Consider the following 20,086-nt stretch of genomic DNA (forward strand, 5'->3'; position numbering starts at 1 on the left):
AATAACAGCCTATCTCGGGGAAAGGCAGCCTTAACTCACACTGGAGAATTGCTCTTCGGCAGATGGGAAGGACAATGTGTTTATTTGATGGGTGTTGTTTCTATGTGACCAAATCGTATGTCTTTCAAATATAAATGCAAATGATTGACTTAAATAAAAATCACTACTGGAACACAGAAGCATCTCCTCTATTCCTGAGGAGCGGGTGATCTCTCGAGCTCATCAAGATCCACACAGAGTGGCATGGCAGATGTACAGGGGACCTGACCTCTTTGTATCTTTGACAAGCATTATGATAATCTCAGAATTAGGTGTTATAGCTTGAACAGCAAGTGACAAATTCACATCGAAATGATATTAGAGAACACCAGAGGCAAAAGCCTCTCTCATTCAAATATTCCCCCAAAGTGAATAAGCAGCCACACACAGCCCAGCCTGTCACGGCTTTTTACGGTCCCGAGAAGCACCTCTCAAAGGAACTGCAGGCAATCTTGGGCAAATTCCTTGGCTACCTGCAGTTTCATCAGGCTGCTCAAGACATTTAAAGCAGTATTTCCTTACTAGCATGAATGATTTATAAGGATTGAGAAATTCAAACCTGAACCTACAAAGTGAGTCACTGGGACTCATGGGTCACTTCCCCCGCTTCCCTCCCCCCAAAATCATCACACCTTCCAGGCCTTGTCTTGCTCCCACTGAAATCCTGCAGAAAACAAATACCCATTAGCTTAAACACCATAAAGCCTATATTACCGGTTCGAGTGCCGTCTTTCTCCCTAAAGGTCTGTACCTGGGCAAAGAAATCACATACTCACCCAGAGACTGTCGGGAGGGAAGGTGGAGCTGCTGACTGCCATTTCTCTTGCTGCTTCAGAAAAGATTTAGCTTCTTTTGAGGTCGAGTCCACTTCTTTAGTGACTCTGTTGGAGGAAAAGAGACAAACCAGAGGGTAAGGAAGAGCTGTACTCACAACAGTAAAACCAAAGATCCAGCAAAGGAAACACAGAAAGCAGGTACAGGAGTCCCCATACCACCTGCGCAGAGATCACCTCCATCAGCTGCAAGCTGAAGAAGATGCATCTTGTTAAGATTTTATTCCAGTGACAAACCCTCTATATTCATGGCAGAAAAAAAAGGAAAAGAGGAGCTAATTAGAGCTGGGGGAGAAAGGGATTTTCTTTCTTCAGATGAACAGGAGTGCCTATTCATTCAAACAGGCCTGTCTCACTAGCAGCTACTAAATGCTTGGCTCAGGTCACTGGGGGCAATTCCAGGCTCTTAATTGGGCTCTTGATTTCCTCATTTGTTGGTCAGTGAGGCAGCTCTTCTGCCACCCACATCTGACAGCCCACGGCACAAGGGCTTGGCAACATCTGCAACCCAAACCAGAGCACAGAAACCGGCTCCAGGGATGGGGAACGGGAGAGAAAGCTCTGATAAGGCAGAACGCAGAAATTTGCTCTCATTTTCTAGTTAATTTTTGTTTGAGGCCCTGAGGGCACAAAATATTGAACTTCAAAAAATTATAAATCAATACAGCATCTACAGCAGGGAATGAATTACAAACATGAGAAAGAATCTCTAGAAAAACCACTCAATAATTAATTGTTAGAAAACCCCAGCTACTTTAGCCCCCTCTCATTTACAATGACCTGCCTCCAGCAACACGCTTTTCACGCTCGTGTAGCTCTTAATGAAGATGCCCTGGTTTGCCAAGCTAACAATTCTGCTCCCTCCCACAGACCCACAGCTTGGCCAGCCTGGAAGGCACGGTTCTCCATCCCATCTTCCCACAGCCTGGGCCTCTCATCCCCAGTTTAGAGGATGTGCCGATGAGATGCCAAGATCCTCGTCGGTCACAGGATCTGCCCTGGTTACAAGTCAGGCTAATCGCTGCTTGCCTCCTACCCACCAGCCTGATCCTGCAACTTCCATGTAGAAACTGGCTGAAGGACATGGAGAAGCTTGAAGAGCTGCCAACTCAGCTGGGTTACTGCTGGGTTGGGAACGAGGAAAGCTCTGTGGAGTTATTTCTTAGGCCTGGAGGCACTGGTGCCCTGAAATCCCACTTGCACACACAACTAGTGCACCCACGTCCCCATCCTGACAGCGAATCCGCATCTGAAGAAGCTGTTAGGGGAGGTAGACTGTCCTTCCTCCTTCTCCACAGACTGAAAATACAGTGGAAAAGGCATGTTCAGAAATAAGAACAAATTCTTGTGCTGTACACCTCCGGCTCAGTCTTGTTCTGCCAGTGCAGGAGGAGATTAACCCCATTTCCCCCCCGCGTTGTCACATGCCTTTCAAACCGGCGGCAGTCATGCGGATAGAGACAAATCCCACGTTATGAATATTTAGAAGTGTTTGCTGATCGGATTGGAAAGAGGTGGGGTGGGAAAAGGGGAAAAGCAGTTCAGGAAGAAACAAAAGCCTTGCTACAGCATCGCCACAATTTAGGACATCCCAAACACGCCATCCAGTAGTCACAACCCTCGGCAACAGCGGTCACGTCACGCAGCAGTCGTACACCAACGGCTACTCTACATCCATGACTTTCCTTCGACAGAATACACTCGGGGTCCTCATGCAGCAATTAGCCAGAACCCCCCACAGAGCTCCCTCCCAACCAGGAGGGTCGGGTTCAGATGAATACAATCATACAGCCTATTTATTTTGAAATGCAGCATCCAAAGAGCCGGCTCCGTCCCATGCCCCGCTGGGGAGTGGCACCCTTCTCATTCACTTTGCAGCGCTGGATCCCAGCACAGGCTCCCTCCTCCTGTCACCTCCCCTGCACTCCCATCCCATCACGGTCCAGCCCCGGCACACAGGGAGCACGCAAGCTGCCGTGAGAAACATCACGCAGGCCCCGAGCATGCAGGAATTTGAAAGGCATAGCTTAGTAACCGCACGCCATGGGGGAAAAAAGAAAACCCTCTACACTGGCCTCGATACAGGCACGGACCTGCTCCTGGGTTAGATCCCAGCTGTTAAACCCTGCACGTTTCTGGGGCTTGAAGAGTGTAGGACGAAGAGAAGGCAAGGGTTGGGAAAGGAAGCAGAGGTCACAGAAAGCATGCCTTGCCACTAACTCTGCTCGTTGCGCTACGAGATGACAGCCCAGCTCAGCTCTCACAAACCTACAGGAATCTGGCAATTAAATAACTTACAGGATCTGGACATGCACGACAGGGACTAAGTCTTCAAAGCCTGTGGCAAAGCTAGGATCTCAACACAGGGCCCTTCGGTCTTAACCTCATGAGTACCCTCAGCCTCCTCCAACCCAGAGACAAAACGGAGTGATGTCTGATCTACCAGTTGAGGTAAAGGAAGGCACAAAGCTAAGACGTACGTGAAAAATGGCTCCAGGGATTAGCCAGCCTGCAGCCTGACAGAGTTAGTAGGCTGTTGGTTGGACCGGCACTACAAGTCACAGCTCTTGGAGCAGGAAAGTGTTCAATCCCAGAAAGGGTGAGAAAGGAGAAACCTCTACCTGCTGAGGCCCCCTCAACGTGATGCACAGGGAGGGTCTGGCACAGCCCTTCAATGACAGACACTTCGGCAGCAAAGAAATCACTTGGCTGTCCAGAGGCACAAGACGGGTTGCTACCAAGGGATTACTTATGCTTTGATACTTGCATCCTCCACCATCTCAGGGTACCAGCACCAATAGCTGGGCACAGAGAGTAACACTTTGTTCAGTTGGGTTTTTTTGCTCCCTTTGCCCTGCCAGCAGCTGCTCTAGCCTATATTTTTGAAGTTGTCCGCTGTAGAAACTCAGCTGCAAAGCTGCAGACAACCTGTTCCATCAGGACTGCCCAGCTGGGGACAGAGGAATGCGTCAGAAACGCAATTAAAAGTGACCTTTGAAGGCAATTCCATCACAAGACCCACTGATTGCCTCATAAACTGAAACAAAAGCAGCTCTGAAGTAGGCTGGGGCTGGGCTGATGCCAGCAGCGACTCCTGTACCACTCCAACAGGAATGACAAAAGAACGAATACCAAAGGGCTTTACACAGTATTAATTCAGGTTATGGACATTTCAACCTTTCCCAGATCCCAGGCCAGGAAGGGGGGGAAAAAAAAAATAATCCTCTGGTCTGAATTATTATGGGAGACAATAACTCTCCATATAGAAATCAAAACACTTCTTGTTCTTCATGGGGAGAAATGGGAGCCATTATTCCAGCTGGAAGAAATCACAGTCATTACTAAGGAAAATTACAAGACCTTTCACTTTTAAATACTTGATAAATAACTATTTGCCTGACTGTTTACTGGGATGCTAGTCACACATTGTAATCCAGGAATAAACAGGAAAATAAGTATATTGTCAGCAGTAAAACAAGTAGCTAGTGTCTCACCCACTCACAGACCCTGTAATTCACACAAAACCACTCACTCTCATTGCTTTCCCTGTAAAGATTTCATTATATTGCTATGCTCTTAAATTGCATAATAAGACTTCCAAAACACATTAATTTTTTGGACTGTGCTGGAGTCTGGTAGAACAGATGATGCTACCGTACAAGGTGCTGTGCAACTGTAAAACAGAAAGGTCTTCCATATTTAAAAGTTATAAGAAGGAAAACATGCTAGAAACTAGATCACTAAGTGTCCTCCTCAGGACCCCTTCATCTCTGAACCAAGCTCAAAGTTGTACCCAAGCATTTAAGCATATCCATACCCACCCAGTCTGCAGTTTTGGTGCCCAGCTGCGGGTACGTTACTTCCAGCTTTCACTGTCGAACTCGTCACCTTTCCCTTTACATTTACCAACTGAAACGCTGCAGCCTACCCGCATGGAAAAGGCCCCAGTTACATATGCTGGGCACCACAACACATGAAGACAACCCTTACGCTGTCACGGGCTGTCCCAGAAGTTGTTCCATGGAGCACGTACTTACGGTACTGAACTGTAGCACCCTAAATTAAGAACAAGTGTTTGATCTGCTCCCAGCAGACCCCTTAGCCACATAAGCAGCTAAAAGGAAGGAATAAAGGTTAACGTGAGCACCGCATTCACACAGCTCTGGCTAATCTGCAAAAGGGGCTTAAAACCAAATTTTCATGCTTCAGTTCAGTGGCAGAGTAACTTTAATACACCAGCTTTTCTCCTGCGTTCTGCTCTTACACCAGGTGCAGAATTACCAAGTATGCAGAGGAGGGTCCCAATCCATCACATCACCCCACTCCTGCTACCACGGCACGGCACTCACACCCCAGGACTCAGCCCAGTGCAACAGTCAGCTGCCTTGACGCTAGCACAGCTGAATCCAGTCCTGTTTGCAAGAAACAGAACTAGCATAAGGGATGGCAAGGGTGCAATGTGTCAGGAAAGTGCCTAGCTCAGCAGCGAGCACCAGGGTGGCCCACAAGCCCTTACAGAAGGGCATCAGCAGAGCCACATCCTTGCAAAGAGCAGAAAAGGAGGCAGGGTCTCAAAGGCACGATAAGGGAAGCTAGGAAAGACAAAGCAGCCACACCAAGACAGCTTGCAGATTTCTGTCCATAGTCTGCTGTGTAATAGCAACCTTACGCATCCCAAGTGCTAAAATCCCTCCAACTTACCCTGACGTGGCTCAACACAACTGCATTCTCCTAATCAAGACGCCTGGTGCATATCAGACTGAGAAAGCACACGTTGGTATTTGGGTATAAGGGGACTTGGAGCTGAGAAGATAGTTAAGAAGATAGTTAAGATCCCTAATAGCAGCAGCACAAAGGTACCATCTTCCCTGACCTCCATGCTGAGAAAGGGAGAGCAAGAGCAGAAGCTCTGGAAAACGCCAACTCTTTACCACTCGTACTCAGGACACACAGTCCTCACTTGGGAAACCTGCCCCACTTTAGACCCGACACAATTATAAAACTTTCCACACAATCTTAATATTGTTAGCTCTGGGGAATCACAGACCAAAGGGGGGGAAAAATGAGGCTAATTATCCTTTTTCAATATTCCCCATCTGTGTCTAGTGTCATTAAGTAGTCCTCCAGCCTTCTGGAATGATCACTTGAAGAACAAGCAATACTCATCTGGGTTTGTGAAAAAAAAAAAACAAAACAAAAAACCCAACTAATCCCCTCTGAGCCAAGAGGAATATTTTGTCTGAATGGGATTTTTGGTGGACTCTTGTGCTTGAGCTGCCTTCCACAGACAGATGCACTGTACGAGAGGCAGGCACTCCAGCTTGCAAGATCCTGAAGCCGCTGGCATGCACATGTTCAGCACCTTCCAGGAGAGAATTAAGTCCTCACACAACTGAGCCTCCAAGCCACATCTGCCTACACGCTGGGTATGTATTTATTTTATGCTGGATTACCTGGTATAAAGCAAATAGAGCTAGAATTAATAGGTCCTCATCACTTTTCTAATCCTAAAATAAAACATTAGTTTTCTCCCTTTCAGAAAAAAACCAACATTCTCCAAACCTTGCTCTTCAAACCAGGTGGGAGAAGCTGTTCCCTGGGAAACTGAGCCTATTCCCTGAAGCAACACAGACAAGACCAGGCTGGAGTGACTGATAATTTTGTGGGCTGCCTATCTGCACAGAAGCTGCTGGCTGGTTTTTAAAAAGAAATAAATCTGCTCAGAGCTCTCCTGAAGTCAGGCAAGGGCCAAGCTGCCTGCCTGGTGCTGCTCCTCGCAGCAGGTGTGTGCTGCTATCCAAGTAGTCAGCCCAGGCTGCATCTCAAACCAAGTCATCTGAAAACAAGCAGAAATGAATGGTATTTTAACATCAATAATGCATAAAAAGTACTTTTTGACATCCACATCCTAACCTCTTAAGCCTCGAAGGAAACGACCGATTTCACATCATCCCCTGTATGACAAAGACTCTGTGACAGATATAAAGAAAACATATGGACAGTGCTGCCACCTGAGATGCTGACCGAGCTGTCAGGTCCCTTTTGGGCTTCTGCTTGCTACTTCTGCAAGAGGCTCTCTAAATCCAAAGGGAAGTAGCACTCCAGTTACCGAGCTCCCACTGGGGCTTGCAATAGGTAGAGCACATCAAACACAGCTCTCTGAAGTAGCTGACCCACAGCCAGGGCACAAGGCTTCACCCCCTCGTTGACTGGAGCTTTATCCACCCCAGTTTTAAGTATCTCCAAGCATCGGGGCTCTGTTTGCATCTTTGGATAACTATTCCCTTGGCCAGCCCCATCGCACTGCCTCAAAATCTCACTATGCATTTAGCATTTCAGTCTTTGAGGCATCCTATCATTTTTATTTGTACAACCTTTGGTATCAAAATTATGGAACACATCTCCAAGTTGAGCAACGCAGGTGAACCGACACAGCTACTGTACATGTCAGCGTGACAGTCCTCCGACTCTGTCAACCACGACTTGCAAGTATGCCGAAAGCAAGATAGATCCCTGCAACCCCACAACTCCTGCAAAGCAGTGCAATGTTCACGTTACGGATCTCTCCTCTTGCTGAAGGAAGGAATATCATAGCTCTAAAGAGCCAGGGGTTCAAAATTCACTTACAGCTATGAACGCTGGACACAAAAGTCGTAGCTCTAAAGAGCCAGGGGTTCAAAATCCACTTACAGCTATGAACGCTGGACACAAAGGTCCCACAAGGTCCCACAGATCACAACAGGAGCCAACACACACTACAAAGCAGAAGCATCCCCATGGGGAAAAGGCCAGGCTAAGCTTGACTTGGTTTGTAACGTGTTAATGAGATAGTAAGACAGCAAACAGCTTTGCCTTCCCTTCAGGCTAACACAGAAACCCTCTTGCTTCAAAATCTCTTAGTTACAAAAAAAAAAAAAACCATCTCACAAGCTGCACTTTCCGGCAGGGGAAACCCTAGGCCCAAGGGCTGCAAAGCAAGGCTCTGTCAGCATCTCACCAGACATCAAAAGCCCCTTTCTGAGCCTGGAGCTGTCAGGAATGAGGCAGCAGCTTGGAAACAAGGGAAACAGGGCCAGCAGCAAAATCCTGGAACTGGATCTGAGGCCCCTGCGATGAAGTCATGAACAGAGGGACAAAAGATCCCCTTACTAATGGGAAAAGAGCCCCTTTGAGACCTGAATAGGTCACTAAGCACCTTCTGTTTCCAGATTTTTAAAAGTCAGGAAATTGTCTGAGAGCCAGCTACAGCAACAATGTCTCCTCCCTTACCTACTGGGGAAGGGTGGGATTTTTACTGAAATATTTCCACACTAACTACACACAACACGGGCAGAAACCACTTGGAAGAACCTGAAGATGGGAGAATGCAGTTGGTCATCCAGTTCCGAAAGCCGATGCGGCACCCAGATACCACAGGTTTGAAAGACCTAAAAATGCCCAAGTTCATCTGGAGGTCAAGCCATCATTTTGGAGATGCTTTGAGACTCCTCCCTCCCTTGGAGATCCCAGCTGAGCCTTCTTTTTCATCACACTGATTACCAGTAAAAACGCACAAATGAAATCAGCACACATCCATTATTTCCTTAAAAGCATCAAGCCTTATTAGAAGCATAAGATGACTTTCAGGTGGACATCTGCTCAGTCACTTGGGGATTTTCAAAAGCACAGTAAGATAAAGGAAGACGACAGGAGTCAGCGCGTCGGCGAATGCCAGATAACGCACCGGACAGAGCTGGCACTTACTGTGTAACACTCTGCAAGTCACAGCCCCTCCGTGCTTCAGTTTCCCCATCTAAGCAGAAGCCTCATCTGCACATCTACTAATGAAAATCCTGAACAGAAGTTGTTCCTTAGGTCATTCCCCTTCTCAAAGCACATTAAGTAGACCATAACATGATTTACGTTAGAAGCAAGTGCTCTGGCTTAGAGTTCTGGCTAAGTTTGTCACACTGTTTATGAAGTTTTCATTTCTGCAGCTTCCTTTGAGAAAGGCAAATGCCTAGCGAGTGAACCAGCGCACACAACATCGCTCCTGCTCACATTTAATGACCTCATCTCTGGGCCACCATCGTGCCAATCAGTATTGTATAACATCAGGACTCCCCAAGGACATTTTGAAGCATCAGGGAATGGATGCGCACAGAGGAAAGGTTATCAAAATGTACCCGCGAGACCCTTTCATTCTTAAGCATCTTTTGAAAGGTAACATATTTTCACTTACTGGCTTCCAAAAAAAAAAATTAAAACCAAAAATCAATAGCTGTTTTTTAAATTGGAAAAAGCCGATATAAACTGTGGATAACGGAGGCATGCTCTGACCTCAAAGAACAACAACAGTGTAAGGACAGGAACAGGCTGCTGCCTACGTGCCATTATGCCAAGATCAGCATTTTGGTGTTTGTTTGTAGCAAAGCAACCAGTCACTTTTTAGACTGCCATCACTAAACAGCAGTCACATCGAAATTCCATGTAATTCTGGGTGGTTTGATTTGTCTTATGGTCCCAAGGCATCATCCCCAGGCTCCTACTGCTTAGATTAAATGTCTAGAAAAATCTTAAAAACAAAGGTTTTTGCACAGTGCAAGGTTCATTGAGGAAGTGGTATGTCACCAGAAAATGGCTAGAATACATTTCTCTAGAACCCCTTAGCCAAGGAGGACTGAGGATAAAACCCTAAAAATATCTAACATCACCAGTCATCAACACAAATCAAAAGTCCTCAGAGAGGCTGGACTTTGGAGTGGCTTTTCAAGGGGCTACTGAAATTCGACTTACTTTTTCTAACACTTTCTTACTACTGTAGTCAAAGCTGTTGCAAAAAGCACACCAAAATACCAGTGGTTTATTCCTCTGCGCTTATTAGTTCAGTTCATTGTCTTCCATATCTGATCTGACAACACTTGTCTACCTCATCTGGTGGAAGCTGTGTATCACTCGCTATCCACCTGGAAAAAAAGCAGGGCTTTCCAAATACAGGGCTTCAGGGGACAGATTCTGGTAACGCTCACCTGCCTTCTCACTCACATGTATAAGCAATGTAGCAAAGCTTTTCCAAAAAAGTACGTATGTAACACGTCACACACATTAGCCTTGATCTGATGCGCATCACACTACCTACAACATCAGCAAGAGGTGCACACCCAAGCTACCGATCTGTCTCCTGATTTTAAAAGCAACTGTCCTTCATTCAGCATTGCACAAAACCCCACGAGCACAAAACAAATGACCAAGATTCACACCCAGCAAGAAGTGTGAGCATGCTGCCAAGCCCTTGCTATAATTCATCCACTGAGTTTCCTGAAAAGCATCACAAGGTAAGGAGAGAGTTAATGGTATTACATGTTCTCTCAGTGCTCATTAGCCTAACACATCTGACTGAGCCATGCTGAGACCACAGAGCAAGAACGCAGATGGACAATTACACGTTTTTAAAATTGCTCTCTGTGCCAGCTCTGTCTTAGGACTTGTGGGAGTAAATTCCCTGCTCTTTTTAGCCCCTTCCCCTTGAAATACATTAACACTATCAGCCTCAGTGTTCTCCCCACTCCTGCTTAATGCTTGCCAGGAAAAAGCAGAAGCAGCAGCTATTCCTCAGACAGCTACCTTAAACTGTCTTCAAAGCAAAGCAATAAAATAGGTGACAGCCTCCTAAACTCCTTGGCTTACAGCCCCTTTGTTTCCCAACTTTGTCACATTTGGTCAGTCTCAGTTATCACATAAGGAGCAGAGAGGACATCACAGCCACTGAGAAGGAAATCAGAGGCTGAACAAGGACTTTGGAAAGCTCAGGCTGTTCTCAGATGTCTGATCTGCTTCTCCTGCAGCCATTTCCACCTGCTCTCTCCCCTAAAAAGGGTCCGGATCAAAGGCCTGAAGCTCTGGAAGAAGACAGCAGATCTCAGGTCAGAAAGAGCAGGCAGTCTAGGACATAGGTGTCCATTCAACAAGCACATAGATGAGTCAAGATTATTGAAATACTGGGTTTCTTTTTTTAATGAGAGGCAGCATCAAGAAACCTCCAAGAAGCAGCACAGTACAACTGCAGAGAACTGAATTATAACCTCAGCTCTGCTGCGCACAGGTCAGCACTTCTCGCCGAGGGAATAAATCAGTCTTTCGCCAGCTCTGCACAGCTCTGAGTAGCTCACCAAGGCGCAGAGCCCAGCAGCCCAGCTAACACCACAAACCAGGCTCAGAGCTCGCCACCCCACTCAACCAGGCCTAAGTTAAAGGATATGTTGACCCTGATGACTTCATGGGACATCAAAAAAAAGAAACTTTGGCCATGGCCTGCAGCCCTGCCCACACAATTCCCATCGTCAACGGCATTCTTGTACAAAGGAGATCTGCGCTATTGGCCAAGAAAAGGCTTTTCTTAGCACAAGCAAGCCTCCTGACAAGAGCCTGCCCTCAGCCACCTCGCTTCACCTTTGCTTCTCCTGCTCAAAAGGTCATGAATTTCACCACTGAAACCCACTGATCCAACTTAAGGTCCAGCTTAAGGTCCTTAAATTGCAACTTAGGAGCAATCTCCTCTGGATAATCTTTTTTTCTTGAATCCTGCAGGTAGGCTGAAAACCTGTGAAGCAGCAACACAGAATGAGTAATGAGGTTTTCTTCCAGACACATCCTAGATGATAATCATTTACAAACAGTAATAGGCAAAAATCAGGTTCTCTTTCACCCCAAACTTCAACTGTGGCAGATGAAATATCAACCTCAGCCATTATAAACCTCAGTAATGACTACAATTATTTAAGTTTATAACTACTTGGTTATTAATCAGATACTTCTAGTAGCTCTTTAAAGCACTGTATTTTGCTTTTAAGATGCGACACCCGCACTGTGAACCATCATCTTCCCTAACCTAGAATACAAGCTGCCTTTTAACTCTGCTCGGCACACGTAGGCAGCACAAGTTGTTTCCTCACAGCACAACAGACACACAAATAAAAGCAGTCGTACTGTGGCGGACCAGAGGCTATTTGAAGTCAGAGATCTGGCCTCCTACAAGAGTCAACAGCAGGGAGTCCTTCTCCAGAGATGGAGTTCACGTCTCACATAACAGCCCAGACAAATTTTTCTGACATGAGTTTGCCCAGTTCCTTCTACAAAACTATATGAACTTTTAGTTATTCATTATATCTGGCAGCAAGTTGTGTACTCAGCAAGACCCTGCTTATGGTGCAGTATGTTTGGCGCTGGCCTTTCCTAGTTTGATTCGGTACATGCAACGCATGAGTTAAGCTTGGATCTCTGCATATCCTGAGCCATGAGATACAGGAGCCCTGGTGAATGAGATGTCATCAACTCCAGCACGCCTCAGTTTCCATATTCCCGATTGGGGAATAACAACACTTCTTTAAAAAGTGCTTTGAGATGCATGGACAGAAAGTTCTGTAGGAAAGCTAAGGATTTCCCCTCTTTATATCTGCAAAGCCTTCAAGGACTTCAAACACATCAGAGAGGTTTCTGCTCCTTTGTATATATCTCTGGACTAAACGCCTTAGTAAAACCCACATAAAAAGCAGTTTAAAAAAGCAAACAATATGCATGGAATTGGGTCATCATCTGTCCCTTGGAGCAAGGAAAAAAAAAAGACCACCATAAGTCAGGTGATGTTCATGGCTGTGAATATAAGTTGAGAGCTCTCCCAGTGAGAGCACTGCGCAGGGCTTGCCGCCCCACCAAACATGAGCTTTCCAGCACCGAGTTTCAAAGCAACAGTAAGCTTTATTCGGGCAAGCACTGAAGAATACTTTCAGAAGTAGTCTGAATTAATCAGGAAACAGGCACTTAAGAAACAGATAAAGATTACCGAGTTCAACCTGAAAAGACAAGCTTCAGTCAAGCTCAGCAAAATCTCACCCATCTGCTCAGCCCTCAAATATGAAAGCAATCAAAGAGTTCACTGGACAAACATTTATCCATTATGCAAGGTCCCACAGTAAATCTCCAGCTCCCTGGCTGTAAATGCTTCAGGTTCAGGGCTCTGTGGTCCGGCAATTTCTGACACAGCAGTAAGAATGTCGTCTTCAGCACTTATCAGCTGCTCGGCAGGAGGAAGACACACAGCATGCAAGAAAGTACCGGTTGGATCTTTGCATTCGCTTATACCAGCATCTAGACAGCAAAAGGGAGCTCACACTACAGACACAGAGAGGAGATCTCAACATCTCTTCCCGAAACATTTCTACACGGATCCAGGCCCAGCATGCTGCCAGTGGCCATGCAGCTTGCATGGTAATTCTGGCCCCAGATGTGGCGAGAAGCCAAGAATTACTCACATCACAGGAACACCTGCCAGACACGTGAAAGTGCTGAAAGAAACAGGTTCAGAGCCGGCAAGCACAGTGAAGAAGCTCAAGAAAAAAAAAGCTCAAGGGTTAATGCAACATCTAATCTGCAAGTCCTCCAGGGCTCAGGAGCAATTGCCTCCCAGAAATTAGCTATTTGCCACCTACCAGCGGTGAGGACCGAGCTGGAAGGGACCGCAGTGCAGAGGTCTGAGGCCATTGCCCAGCTTGCTGGGAGTCTTTCTGGATCCCAGAACAACATTCCTGGAGAAGACAGCCTTGTGGAAAAGTAAAGGGAGCTGTGATAGGAACGCCTTGCCAGATTTCAGGAAAAGAGCAAGGCTCTCCCCAGTGACAGACGGAGAGGGGAACCCTACTACAGCTTTGCTTTGGCTTGGCTGCTTTGCTCACGCACACGGGGAAGTGGCCAAGGGTCACTGAAGCAGCACAAGCCACGGTTACACCAACACAACATTATCAGTACAGCACAGCAACTCTGCTGTACCAGGAAAGTATTCTCACCAAAAGAATAACCTGAGCATGCAAAGCTTTGGATTTAAACCACACATGTACAGAAATATAAAGCTTCTAGTTTTTTCTACTTGGAATTTGCAACGTATGAACCAAGTAGGGTGTCGAACACAGGTCTCCTATTCCTGAATTAGCACCTAAGCCAGGCACCATTACTCCTCTCAACTTCATTTTGCCTCCCACAAGCCAAATGAAGGTACACAGAAGATGTTTCAAACTAAAACCTACTCCTACCGTTCAATGACCCAACTTTGCTCTTCCCTCACAAGTTGTTACGCTGACCGTGACTGACACCACGGGGCTGGACCAGCTCCATGTACGTGAGCCGCGTTCTGCTGCAGCCCTGGACGGACACAAAGTTGACTTTCATGGAAGGAGGACAGAAGAACCATTTTGATACGCTGAGCACAGTAGTGGTTTAAAGAAAGCCAAGGGCCAAAGTAGTCTGGAGGGCAAAAAAAGAAAACAAGCCTCATCATACAGCAACTACATTTTGCAATAGATAAATCCTGGCACCAGGCATGCGATTCGCTATTAATGCAACCACACATCCTGCATCGTGAGGCAAGTTCATAAACCTGAGGCTTCAAAGGAGCTTCAATCTCCTCTGCCAGAGAAATTACTTGAACGTCCTTTTAGATGCTGAACTGCCTTTGCAAATTGCTCCCACTGCCCACAATTACAGCCATTTGGGTGACAGTCACCTCCTGTTCTTAATCTATTTAACACTAGGAAGGAATGAAAAGCAGACAGAGGAGTCACAACTGGAAAACACAGAAATCAGTTAAAGACTGTTTTCAGTTCCAGGATTCAACTGCTTTGGTTTTACAAGGTATTACTAAATGATGTATTTTGTAAAATTAAAAGCCACTAAATTTAATTCTTTATTTGGTAACTGGTAATTTGTAACACTCTGAATCTAAAGTTCAGCATTAGCAACTGATACAAGCACAGACTGTTCAAAACCTACATTAAGTGCAACAATAACCTACAGGGGAGTTGACAGCTTAAAGAGGAAGGTCTTTCACTATTCTAGTACAGCCCTGTAGCTGGAGATCTCTTTCAAGAGACTTCTGCCACTCCAATCACACAAGAGAGGTTATACCATCTTCTTACAGGAGAGACTAAGTTGTTCTGCAACATGAGATCAGGGCTAAACGATCTTCTGTTAAGAGCTTCAGTGAGCAAACCGTCGAAATTTGTGCCCTGAATCTATCAGTGCCTAAATACTGATCTAAATTCTTCTCAAGCTTTCAAAAGAGCGACACTCAAAAGGACCCTCAAACCATTTAGAAAGGAAAGCAACTGAGACAGCTCCCTCACTTCAGCTCTTCGGTCCAGAAACACACGCACCCACAACTACCATGCGTTCGCCTTTGTAACCAACAATTTGCCAGCTGCTTCCCAGGCAAGGAAGTCAGTATTTGGTATTCAGAGCATTAGGGTGGTGCAAAGAAAACCTCCTGCTATTCTAAAGGAAAAGCAGCTCTCTGGTCCTCACCTACTGCTGGTACAGGGAAATACCAGTAGCTGTAAGCAGTGATAACTCCTTATATCCTACCCACTGCTACCAGTGTAATGCATTTAGAGATACAAGACGTAGCAAACAACGCAAAAGCTTCAGCTTTGAATATCATAAAAATCAAGGGGGCAAAAAACATTGAAGGATTTTTCTGTTATCAAAGAGCTAAAGAAAGTAGCATGTTGTAACTCTTTGCACCAGCAGAAAACAGTCCTCCAGACCTCGCTGCAAACTTTCTGTTGCTGGCTCCGTAACCTGTTGATACAATGGCTGCTGTAAACAAAAACACTACTTTAGCCTTGGTGGTTTGCAGGATTACAGTCTCGTCATTGCCCAGGCTCCAGCTTTTGCCTATTTGATCAAAAATCAGTAGAAACTTGTATCGGTATCTTTGCAGTTCCCCAAGGGACACAGCCAGCACTGCGCAGTACAACGGATACTAGAAAAGCAACTGGTGCAGAAAAATATGCCTTTAATTTAGCTATAGCTATTAAAAAAACTACAGATAAGATACTGACATCAAAAGCACAAACTCAGCATCTTAGCAGCCCTGGACAAGTTCTGCTCACATAAGGCAAGCCACTTTTTGAAGGACAGAGAAATCTTCCCTGACCCTTCCAACTAACACTACCAATAAAAGCAAGAGCAGCACTGGTAAAGCTAATCTGTAACCACCACGCAAAATCTAGAATGCCAGAATCAGACCGACACCGGAGTAATTCTATACTTAAATCATAATTACCTAGGGCTTCTTTTCACAGAGACAGGTAAACAAGAAGCTTCAAGGCAGATGTTTTTACTAGCTCCCTACTTTAGAGAGTCCTATATGTCACAAAAAATTGCACAAAATCGGTTTCTTTCCGCAAGTGGAAACCTCATGTTCTCAAGTAAGCCTACGAGGCAAGTTTCCCCATAAATCAACCCCCTCCTTTAAGTGACACACTTCTATGCTCACGTTGGGACATGATACTCGCCTACAACACACAGATGGACATGCCCAGACTTCAGGTAAGATTGCATGCTGATTTCATGCAACCCTAAAGCACCAGGAATGCAGTTCTGCCGTATGGCATCCGACGATACGTCAGAACCCAACAAGGCTTTTGTATGACAGCCCTGCGATCCTACAGCTTCAGCTATTCTCACCTGGTGGGACATCGCGTTCGAACCAGAAAAAAACATAGGAAAATTGAGGATAAACACGCTGACGGCTCAGGAGGGGACTGTACATCAGAAGATAAAATTTCTGTCTGTAATTCTGCTACAGATTTTTATCTGTCCATGGGAAAGACTTAGCCTTTCCTTTGCAGAAAGGGCATGACGGATACTCTCTCTCAGAAAAGCTGCAGTGGTACAGTTCTTTGTCATTTCATCAGCGAATGAAGGGTATTCCTACAGCCCGGATTGTGCAGGGAAACAGGGAAGCCCCTACTATGACTCATGGCTCTCCTCAGATTTTTCAAACAGCTCAGGCAGCAGTGCTGATAGGAAAAGCCAAGAGCAGCGGAAGCCCCTGCTCTCTGCTTCCTCCTCCAGATTTGGGGAGCGTGGGTGTTATTGCTGGGAACTGCTGCCCTCTGCTGCCACACAAAATCGAGGCAAAATTCTCTTCTAACAAAGCCAGGTTTACAGCTACATATCAAAAAAATACACACCACCGTAATAACTACAAGGTCACAGTGCATTCAGATTTCAAGAGGGTTCACCCAGGCCCCTCAGTTCTGGTTTTAGGCATTTATAAAATGCCTGCCCCTTTTTGCAGCGCATCCCGAGAGGCAACTTGCAAGGCAAACTTGGACTAAGGGATGATTATACCTAGTCCATCACCTCTGTTGCAACTGTTGCAGAGGTAAAAGCACTCAGGTATTAGTCCGTTCAGCAAAACACCGCTTAGTGTCTGCACGTCTTTGTACTGGATTGTGAACACCACCAGGGAAAGTGCTAGCAAATATCCTGCTCCCAGCACAGGACTTGGACTAAACTGAAGGAATAAAATGCATTACCATCATCGCTGTGGGGCCACATGCGGTTCTCTCCTTGTCTCAACCTTCACAGTAGCAGTGCCACCAGGAAGCTTTGCCAACCATTTTAAACACTGTCCAGATGGGGAAGCCTAAGTGAATTTACAGGCATATTTGGAAGTTGAGCAAAGACTGAGGTCTGCATATAAGGATACTCTGCAGCTCTCAGGCAGGAAAATCTTGGCCTCGTTTTCCTTGAGGTCTGTATGTGCTCATGATAAAAAAAAAAGTGTAAGGAAAAAAGGAGATGTGCTGTGCTTCACAGCACATCTCCAGCCTGCCTGCATAAAAGCGGCACCCAGATTGCACCGAGCCCACAGCAGACGCGTCACATCTCCCAACTTACCTGACTTCCTCACCAGCAAAATCAAACACTTTGGTGATTGTCACTTTTCCTGAATCTTTTGGCTTCTCAGACTCTTTTGGTTTCTCCTGAAGCTTGTTCCCACTCTTTTCTTCTTCAGCCTACAAAATACAGGAAGCAGAAAGCAAAACAATGCATTTGCAGAGCCAAGCCAAATTATCACTCCAAGGGGCCAAGGACCCAATGCAGACCGGCAATTAGCACTGCCATTTAGCAAGTCACCCACAGACAAGAAAAAGGAAACAAACACCCCTGCCACCAGAAGGAAATTCCCCACTTTGCTTCCAGGCTCTCACTGGAACTCAAGGATCAAAACAGACCCAAAACGAGAAATGAAATTGTAAGTAAATGTAGGAAGGAGCAAGAACACACTGCTGTGGTTCAGAAAGCAAGCAAAAGCCTGAAGACACAGTTCTCCCAAACTGAGCACCAGCAGGTAGTAAAGCTGCCAGAGTGGATTACACAGAAATATGTTTATTTTTACTCAAGAATACAGAAGAACACAACCCATCAGCAAAAAAAAGTTGATCTTCAGAGAACGCTGAAGATATTAAGCTACTTGTCAATAACGTCTCTTTGAGAGGGAAATATCTTTATTAAGTAATTGTCAACGTCTCTTAATTTACTCAGTCACAACTACAGCTTTTAACAGCACACATAAAAAAACCTCAGACATTATAAATAATCAAAACAAAACCCAAAATTCTTGCTCTAAATCAACCACACACCGCAGAGATCTTCAAGGAGATAACTCAAGTCCAAATTAAGAAGTTCACAAAGAGAACAGAGGAACTGCATCTCTCCATAAATTATTCTAGGCTATGGAGGAACTTTCAAAGACCACTCAAGTCTTAGCAATCTGCCCATAAAAGTAGAATTGCTCAGAAGAGAACTTCTACTCCCTCCTTCTCTCTAATTCCGCCTGTAACCACTTCAGCTGTTCAGCAAGCAACAAGTGAGGTGGAGAGAGGCAGGAGGGTTCAGAGGAAAGGATTCTTCTTCTAAAAGTTGCAAGCAAAGATTACACACCTACACTTGTTTTACAACCTTCCAACAGTTGTAGAAAGAAGCTTCACACAGTGAATAGAACTCTACTCGCCAGGCATCACTGACTTTTGTTATAAAGTACTTTTTTAGCTGCCCACTCCAAAAAAAGACAATTCTAGCAACAGAGGGTCAGTTTTGGTACCTTCTTCCCTTCTACCACCTTCAGCGTGAAAGACTTTGCAAGGCAAATACATGCATGTGGTTTTATTAAGAACCAAATCCTTTTAAATAACTGATCACACATAGAATTCTCTCTACAGAAAACCTCTGCAGACTGAGAGCGAGAGCAGGTTAATGAGGCTTATGAAGGAAACCACAGAAAGCCAGATTCATTTTTCTTACAAACACTCATCCCAACACGTGGCATCTTCCAGACCCCTCGCTGTACCAGGATGAGAGGCAAGGCACAGAGATGTCAGCACAGGTCTCTTCCGTTTCGTCATTCACACACACACACAGTCTCCCTTTTTTTTTTTGAGCATCAGGAAAGGCACAAGCCTTGAGGGAGAGCTGTGCCCACAAGCACAACTCAGACTGAAGCTCACTGAACTGCTCCTACATCACAAGGAGAATCCAGGACCAGGAAGAAAAGCCAACAGAGCTCTGTGGGACATTCCAAAATGCTGACAAGCAGCTCCAAAAGCAGCACCACCAGGTGACAGAGCTCCCCACTTGGAAGGAAACCAGCAGCTTACAGTTTGGCCCATGACAAGGCTCCAGGCTTACAAGGCAGATGGGGCAGGGATTAACACAGCCTCTTCCCAGCTCTGACAGACATCTGGTACCAGCTAGAACCAATGCTGTGTGCTCTAAAGCTTCAGGCCCTTCCCACACTCCCTGGGTGAAGGCCCAGGCCCCCGTTACCTTCTTAGCTTGCGTCAGTTGTGTGGCAGCCGCTGCTTTAGGTTTCTGTCCCACATCACTAAGGAAACTGGCCCAAAGAGCATCCTCTTTCTTTTTTTCTTCTTCTTCTCTGTTTCTTTCCACCTGCTGTACATTATCCACTTCCTCCTCCTCCTCCTCTTCATTCTGCTGAGCTTTTTCTTCCTCTTTCTCATCTGGCTCTAGCAAGAGACCTCCTTTCTTCCTCTTCCTGGAAGCAGATGCCAAAAAAAAGAAAAAAATACTGAGGTGCTGCAACACTACTCCAGAGCTGAACTGCAAGCATAAGTGAAGCAACACAGTACTTCATATTCTCGCCAAAACATTCCACCTGGGAGAATTTCCCCTACTCTTGAGGGTGAAGCTACTGAATTAAAAGATGATGCTGTTCAGAAAACACAGCGAGACTGAGGCGGGCAGTCCCCCTGAAGCGGACTGGCACACGTGTGTATCTGTACGTATAAAACGGACTCGGGGATACCGCAGGAACCACGAGGGGAGGAAAACTTGGGCTGGATGGGAACCAGCCTTAAGTAAACTGTACACACGCG

The 20,086-nt window shown here is 45.8% G+C and overlaps 1 protein-coding gene across 1 annotated transcript; it reads right to left on the minus strand.

Moving 5' to 3' along the window:
- Positions 1-811: 811 nt before the first annotated feature.
- On the minus strand, positions 812-19,746 carry LOC104159857 (craniofacial development protein 1-like; the record flags this gene model as incomplete). Its single annotated transcript, XM_009697874.1, has 3 exons — positions 812-920; positions 17,589-17,707; positions 19,518-19,746. Coding segments are annotated over 3 exons (457 nt in total), but the record flags the coding sequence as incomplete, so codon positions are not given.
- Between the last annotated feature and the right edge of the window lie 340 nt (positions 19,747-20,086).

This window comes from Cariama cristata, unplaced genomic scaffold, assembly GCF_000690535.1.
Source record: "Cariama cristata isolate BGI_N322 unplaced genomic scaffold, ASM69053v1 scaffold19853, whole genome shotgun sequence".
Lineage (NCBI taxonomy): Eukaryota > Metazoa > Chordata > Aves > Cariamiformes > Cariamidae > Cariama > Cariama cristata.